This window comes from Berghia stephanieae, chromosome 7, assembly GCF_034508935.2.
Source record: "Berghia stephanieae isolate SIO BIC M18660-M18661 chromosome 7, UCSD_Bste_1.3, whole genome shotgun sequence".
NCBI classification, from domain to species: domain Eukaryota; kingdom Metazoa; phylum Mollusca; class Gastropoda; order Nudibranchia; family Aeolidiidae; genus Berghia; species Berghia stephanieae.
Window position 1 is genome coordinate 16691857 of NC_088366.1, and position 8781 is coordinate 16700637.

At 34.3% G+C, this 8781-nt stretch overlaps 1 protein-coding gene across 1 annotated transcript; it reads right to left on the bottom strand.

The window, feature by feature from the left end:
* Positions 1 to 609: 609 nt before the first annotated feature.
* On the bottom strand, positions 610 to 8753 carry LOC144976795 (E3 ubiquitin-protein ligase ZNRF1-like). Its single transcript, XM_078921245.1, has 4 exons — positions 8280 to 8753; positions 4120 to 4215; positions 3118 to 3223; positions 610 to 2230 (listed from the first exon to the last, which is right to left on the bottom strand). Exons 1-4 carry the CDS (start codon positions 8590 to 8592, stop codon positions 2173 to 2175), a joined length of 573 nt encoding a protein of 190 aa, XP_078777371.1. The 5' UTR covers positions 8593 to 8753; the 3' UTR covers positions 610 to 2172.
* Between the last annotated feature and the right edge of the window lie 28 nt (positions 8754 to 8781).

Consider the following 8781-nt stretch of genomic DNA (forward strand, 5'->3'; position numbering starts at 1 on the left):
TGAAATTTGTAATTACTGATATGCCTTAAAAGTATTGGCTCGAAAACAAGTTGCAGTGCACCACAGTATGCAGCTGAATACCTCAAAGAAGCTGCAATTTATTCCAATAGGATTTAATGGAAAATAACAAAGAATTCCCAGCTATCTTTTAAATAATTTTTAATAAAATAAACAAACTACAAAGGTATGACTGTAGCCTTTGAATTGGATGTTACAAAGTACTTTCCATATGATCTAAATGACAGAGCTACCCAATCACTATTAAGTGGTCAGAGGGGTCACATCTTAAAAAAGCAATGACTCAACCCGAGATAAAACTGGTCCCTTCACTTGTAAGGCAAGAGCTCAATCATGTGAGCTAATGGGATTCCATTGCCACACAGGCCAATAATACAAGACGTGACCATAATGATATGCAGACTGGAATTGAAAGAAAACCCCAAAAACTGAAAAACAACAAAAACGTGAGGGTGAGTAACAAAATCTGCAATCCTGGCCCATACAAAATTAGGTACACTAAAACTATACTAAAAGAAGGCTGAATATTTGGGAATGTCGAAAAGTTCATCAATGAGATGCCCAAGTAAATCATACTGCTCTCTGCAAGAATTTTTCTTTTTTAAAAAACGTAAACATATCAGGAGCCATTCAACAAATTATTAAATTTTAAAGGTATTTTGAGTCATCCCATTATGCAACTTTTGACATCACCAACACAGGTTGTTGAGAAAGAATGGCCGGGCACAATTTTGCATTCAGTGAAACCTTATCATATACTTATTTCACCAAACTACGTTATACACACCCTATCATCAACTTATTATTGTGCATGGATTGATTTAAATTCAGTATAATCTATTTGTGACCAATCCTCTCAAAAACAGTATCATGTCAGGACAGTTAAAATGGTGAAAATTGAAAATATGACCAGAAGTATGAGACTTACGTCAACACTTTTTGTTTTCCGAAGAAGAAAGAATATCCTTTATGGAGGATTAAAAGTAAAATGTCATACAGTATTTACTGGATTCTAGCCTGATGTTAAAATTTTATTTACATAAAACGTTACCGCCAATGAGCACCTGGTTTCGGCACTCTCGGATTCTAGCACCTTTTTGGCTTCCCCCAAGAGCGCACTACAATCCAGCGAGTACTGTATCTTAATTCATTATAACTTTAAATTCACTTTTCATTACATTTCTCAGCCCAACATACTACCAGATTGAGACCAATGGTTACAATTGTTATACAATCCATTTTCATAAGTTCCAAATGTTGGCGATATAGCAATGTAAGACTGTATCAAGCCATGAACCAACATCATGTATAAATAAGTATTGTGATGTATACGAGACTATGCCAAAAAGTCGTTTTTATGACGCTGTAAAAAAAAATACTCCAATAATAAGTCATTTGGAAAAACTAAAGAAAAAAATTACTCACCATCATTTTCTATTTGTTGAATAATGTAAAATAAACCGAAGACTGGTGAGTAAGCTCTAACTCTAATAGAAAAGCAGTGATAGTTTCTCAAAGGTTAAAAAAAAGTATGGACAGAGTATCAACTTTGTCCATACTTTTTTTAACACTTTAAAAAGCAATAACTATTATAATTTTGATGCTACATTGTCAGTTTTTAATTTAATTTATTTGTAATTATTTAACCCAGAAAAACTGATTAAATAATTTTTTTCCCCTTTAGTCTTTCCAAATAATAATATGGAGCATATCTGTGGCAAATGTCACAACACCCCCCCCCCCCCCTCCACAATACCAACAGTTTGGCACAGCCTCATATATGTATATATGTATGGCGCAACATGCCACACACACACACACACTTCAATTTTCTTTTGCAAAACAGCATCAACATAACGATTCTTATCACTTTGTCTCCATCTTGTTCCATCTTTTTTTGTTTACAACACTGTGGGCTTCAAGATAATGGCAATACAGTAGTTACAGCATCCAACAAAGAATTGTTTATTGCAGAAGTAAAGCTAAGAGCCGATAACCTTGGATATCTGTTCCTCCATAATACATGACATGTAAAAGTTTTAAGAGGTGAGACGAGTGTCACATCAAAACAGTGAGTAAAGTTTAAGAGTTTTGTTTCCTGGAATACTATACAATATAGTCTGCTAAGGTTTGTTTTCTGAAGTCCTCTTCCTATTAGTCGTTAGGATGCTCAGGGCACGACCGATTCTTTTCAAACCATTTATCAATACATCTGAAAAATTTTTTAATAAAAATCCCGATAAATAAACACCAAAAAAAAAAAAAAAAGAAATCAATTGTAAGGAAAGAACATGTTTCATTGTCTTAAATGTATCTGTAATACAAAAGTCATCTTTGTCTGTCTATTCTTAATAATAATATTAATAATAATAACAATAACAATAATAATAATAATAATAATAATAATAATAATAATAATAATAATAATAATAATAATAATAATAATAATAACAAATAATAGTGCACATTTGTTAAGCTCAGCTTATCCCCCTTTATTATGCAGGCTCAGGGTGCATTACAATGTCGCAATTGCTCTACCAACTGAGCTATCAGAACCCCCAAGGATTACAGAAGCCACATGATATAGGCAGAATATCATCACCGATATATGTGAATTAAAGAGGAAAAGCATGTTCAAAACGAATCTATTAACAATACAATAGTCAGATCAAAAGACCACATATTGAACAGTTGCCTATATGTCCATTTCATGACAGAAACCACTGTCAGATTAAAACTTTCTTCCTTCTTCATAATTCATTTCTTATTCTTTATTTAAAAAAAAAATAAAAATCAATCATTCTGTCTATGAAACTCGGGGGTTTTCAGTAGCAATAAATGAACAGGACAATTATTTCCAATCCTTTGGATTAAATGTTGGTCTATCCCAAAAGTACTTTCTCCCCAAATCTGACAGACCCATCTACCTGATCAATGCTGAGTGGAGAGAGGGGCCCAAAAGAACTGCACCCAGAACTGAAACTGGTCCATTTGAGACAAGTGAGCTATCAACTGAGCTATTGATGTCTTTACACTTCACTTTAACTATGTAAAACCAAAAAAAAAAACAAAACACAAACATGCTCAAAAAGGACTCACCCTTTGTGATATATACACAGACATGGTAGCCTAGCTATTGTGTCGCCTTGAATTAGGTCCTCGAAGCAGATCACACATTCTCCTTTGTCTTCTGATAATACATCCTCTAGAGAAGAAACAGGGAGAAAATCACAAGATGAATTAGTTTTTACTATCAACTAAAATTTTGGTAATATTATCTAAAAAGTATGAGCATATTACCTCCATATTGGAGGACCTGCACACTGGCTACTTGTGAAGTTAAGAATTGAATTTAAAATACTTACCCACGATTTCAATTACTTAACCAAGTCTGCTTCTGTTTATCTTCAAGAACTTATCCACCAGCAATTTGATTGGAACAAGGCGCTCTATAAATTCGTTATATTATTATAATTATCTTATTTTTTAAACTAAAAGAAGCGAATTGAATGTGGATTGCATAATGAGACAATGTCATTTATGTGGAAAGCTATTGGTTTTTTATCCTAGAGCAGAAAGGGGCAGCCTGAATCATGGAACTACAAAATACTAACGAAAAGCTTTAAAATGCAACAATACAAACTGTCTACAGGGAGAAGGGGGGAGGAGAGAGAGAGAGAGAGAGAGAGAGAGAGAGAGAGAGAGAGAGAGAGAGAGAGAGAGAGAGAGAGAGAGAGAGAGAGAGAGAGAGAGAGAGAGAGAAGGAGAAGAGCCCTCTGCAAAAACATTGTTTCACAAGTATTCACAATCGACCAATTTGTGTAAAATTTCCACTAAGTACACTAAAATCAAATTTTGCACATTTTATGTTTTTGCAAAAATTCTAAAATTTGTGCTATGGTACTCCTCTCCCCCTCTATCCACACACTGCAAATCTTGCAGCTAGGCTAAAACCATAAAAATGAAAAAACAAAAAAGACAAAAAAACAAAAGGGTAGATTCATAAAAGTAGATTAATTCTTTGCTAAGATAAGGATTAAAGTTGCACACACAAATGAGACATCTTAACATGAAAAAAAATTAGAAAATCTCTTGACTCACCGTTATAACTGATACGGGGTTTTGTGAGACACATAACCAAATGGCACTCTATATCATCAGACACTATCTGCTTGGAGCAGACTGGGCATTTTATTCCTGGTGCAAATAAAACAATTCATTACAACTACAGTGTATAAAAGACAAAATAAAAACATAATAAAGCAACTTCATTACTTAAATTATGTCATTAAATTAGGCCTTTCAAAAAAGGATGTAAATATATATATATATATATATACACACATATGTATGTCAAAATTCCTTACCGTTTTCACTCAGCTACTGTGACACAACGCAAGCTTCTTACTAACTCCCGATTCTGCTCACTTTATGAAAACAGTTACAACTGACTACAGTTCACATAATACATCACATTTCAGTACTTTATATTTAAAACAATACCCAAGTCCTATGAGAGTGGTGGGGGCTGCCTGAAGCCTGGGATCATGAAAATAATAATGAAAGAATGATAATGGAGAGACTTTGGATGGGAACAATACAGACAATAGATGTTTCGGGTACAAACCCTTTATCAGCACAACAATAAACAAATGAACGTGGAAAAAATTAGACCCAGAGTATGGGTAGTAGGCTTTCTGTAAAGGTGATCCCTTCAGTTCTTAGATGTTTACTTTTTTTTACAGTGAGGTCTCAAAAGTGGCATATTCTGCTCTGCGCAAGAGTGTACTTTATTTCGTGACTTAAAAACTGATCACCATTACATGAGAGACGCACAATCCAAAAAGTCAAAGACCTACTTAAGGCCAATCAGGGACTGACAACGACTCTCAATGATAGCCTTATTCCAAACAAAAGACAACAGCACTCATATCAGGTCCAACAGTCACAAGTTAATGCTCATCTCAACACATTTTTCTCCAAACACCATCCGAATATGGAATTCTCTGCTCGAAAGTATAAAAAATAATCAATAGCCAAATTGAATTTGACAGAGAAATCAATGAAATCAAAATGAAGGCTTAGGCATGTCCATTCGTTCTCACCACACTCGAAGTCGTAATTATCTTTTATTAATGCACAGAGTTGCGACTTAATAACAAGACAAAACACGTTACTGGCAAAATCTGAACATGGACTGCTAAAAAGAAATTGTTTGATATTCCTTTAGTCTATGACCATAAACAGATGGCAGAGATGCCAACTTTAAATTTGGCTCACAGGAGTTTCAGACACCACTCGTACGAATTTCAATGCCGAAAAAGGAATTTCCGCACACAAGAAAAAGGAATTGGAATGGTATTGTGTTTACATATTGTATAGTTCTAAATAGATAACTGATAAGAATTATATCATGAACTTTATTAACTTTATAAACGGGGATGGAACTATTCTCATAAAAGTAATCAGACAGATAATCTGATTTTGATAGATTTTAAGATGATGTGAACGAATCATCAAGTCGGATAGGTGGGAATGGGGAAATTTTCATGGATTGGATTGGGGTAACAAAAACAAAACAAAACAAAACACGAATCTTGTCAAGTTTCAGACTTGAAAGAAAAGTTGAAACGTTCAAAATCTCAATTCTAAGTCGCACAAAATGTTTCAATCATCCCTCTTTTTCTTTCCTTCTAATTCTAATACACTCTCATTCAACTTCAAACCATTTTGAACAGAAAATACTACAGTGTTGTGTTCAGTGAGGGGACAAAAACTCATTTTCAGAGACGATAGAGCGCTTCTACTACTGCGAATAGTGGTTCCTCCTCGAAATCACTCTTCACATTACTTACTGCGAATAAGCACTTCGTTAACTTTAGGCTGTCATTATTCCCAGACGCCTGTCTGGGGATAATAAAAATTCGTTATCCCCAGACAGGTGTCTGGGGATAACCAATTTTTGTTATCCCCAGACACCTGTCTGGGGATACTATCCCCAGACGCATGTAGCAAGTGGGCAGAAAGATTTTATGCAAAATGCCAAACTAGGCGTGAAAAATACCAAATATTCTGGAAAAAATACTAGTGGTTGTGTCCCAAAACAGTTAATATATCAAGTGATATTTAACACAAGATGAAAGTAAATAGTGATCAAATGTCAAATCCAGCTCTTTTAAAAACAATATTTTAAAGCAAATGGATCAATGAAATGTCTTTTGTTACTTTGATCTGAAAACGTCAAACTGGCAATTTGACTTTTTATTTTCAACCAGGAAGAAAGTTGTTAATCATCAAATCTGTTCATAGTCCACCAACCATTTAAATTTTCATTACCTACCTACCTGTTAACTTTATTGATCATCTCTTGTTTCTATAATTTGCTCATTCTGGCCACAATTTTGGGGACGACCGGGAATAATTTTTATGTCGCGGACGAATTCCTAGGCCATGGTGTTGTTCGCCCCAAAGCCCAAAACCCACACCTGTTATTTTCCTGTCTGCTTCGCACAAGACAATACAATTTAGTATCACACGTCCACAAAACTAGATCCAACAACATATTTTTATTCGAATCAGAGATGAAAATAACTACCAAAACAAGGAAGCAAAAATGGTGGAAATATGTTTAGCTCATATATGAATTTAAAATATTCCGATAGCGGTGTGGATAGGCAGCTCAGTGGGTTAGGCCACCTTTCATTTTACTCTTTTAGCTGCACAGATTCGACCCATTCGCGACCCCCCCCCCCCCCCCCCCCCCCCCCCCACACACACACACATTTTTTTTTTTTTTACTTTTTCTTTCTTTCTTCCCAATTGATTTTCATTGTTTTCACTTTTGTTCCGAGTTCCGAGCAAGAGTTTTTTTTTTAATCAGTTGAATTTTTTATTTCTCCGATAATATTATTTCATTATTTAATTTGCTCTAGATCTATTATTGTTTTTTTTTTTTTGTTTTGGTCAAATGATGATGATAATAATAATAATAATAATAATAATAATAATAATAATAATAATAATAATAATAATAATAATTGTAATATTTTTTATTATTATTACTATTACCATCATAATCATTATTATATTATTATCAATAATAATATTATTTTTATTATTAATACTCTTATTATCATACTATTACTATTATTATTATTATTATTATTATTATTATTATTATTGTTATTATTATTATTATTATTATTATTATTATTATTATTATTATTATTATTATTGTTAACACTATTCCCTGCTCCGAGAGAAATCTCTCTTTTTCTTTTTTTTTATATTTTGACCTAATTCGTAGAGTTTTTTGTTTGCTAAACCTTTATGTAAATGTTCCGTTTCTGAGCATGAATTTCTTAAATTGTTTTTTATTTTAAAACAATTATTGTTTTTATTTTTAAAACAATTACTGTTTTTTTTTCTCCTCTATCTGACCATTTGGTCGCTCTCTGAATATTTCTGTTTGTTTGCTTTTTAATTATGTATTCTTTTTAGACACTATTTGAGATCGGAGTGGGGACTAATACATTTGCTAGAAACTAGAAAAAACCAAGAGAGAGAGAGAGAGAGAGAGAGAGAGAGAGAGAGAGAGAGAGAGAGAGAGAGAGAGAGAGAGAGAGAGAGAGAGAGAGTTTAATAAAAAAAAAAAAAGAGGTGGGGGGAGGATGGATGGGACATTTATCCCTTTCAACGTTTTGTAAAAAGAAGACGGAATTTTAAAAAAAAAAAAAAATGACGTTACCAGGATTCGAACCCACAACGTCGATTCTGGTCAAACTTCCAGGGCAGACGACTAAACCATTCGGCCATGACACCCACTTCGAAGTCGACGCATATTGTGTATATGTAGTAACAACTGGTTTTAATGTTGGTTAATTTTATGTTTTTATAGATATTTTATTAACTTTCCTTATTTCTATGTGCATCTGGAAACATTCCATATTCTGGAATGTGGATAATTGTTTAAAAGAGCGGAGTTTCAAATATGCGTCTGGGGATAATAAAAATTCGTTATCCCCAGACAGGTGTCTGGGGATAACAAATTTTTATTATCCCCAGACACCTGTCTGGGGATAATCACAGCGTTAACTTTATTACTTCCTTATGATTGTGCTCTCTCGAGGAGAAAATACGTAGACATTAACCGCGAGATTTTGGCTTTGTGAGGAAAGTATCACAAGTCTCTGCATTTTTCAGGGATTCTCATTCTGCTGAGGACAATATTTTTTTAATCTTATCTATTCTTAGGTACAAACCTTGAAGAGCAAAGAAATGCATGGGAAGTCTGAGTGATGGGTGATGGAAAGTTCTGCCTCCAAACAAGTCATCGCCTGGCGAGCTTGAATCTGAGTCAGGTGAACTACTTCTGCGACCACCACCTGATGCTCCAGGAATTCCAAGTGATGAAGGATTCCCGTCAGATTGAAAGTTTCCAAGACTTCGGGCTCTGGCCCTTGCAGATTGTCCATTTCTGGCAACAACATCCGTTCCAGCACCACTAGAACCAGGGGTACTGGCAGAATACGTTCGCATTCGCGGCTGGTTATTAGTGCTTAGTTTCAGACCCATTATAATATTTCTCCAATACAACGAAAGCACTAACCAGACCAAAACAAACACACATAAAATAGACTGTGACCCTCCTTAGGGCGGTTTAACGAGTGACAACAATTCCACATTGTTTCGACTTATCTTCCGCCATATTGACTCTCTTATTTGCGTCAGGAACCAACACAAACATGACGTAAGGTGGTCATG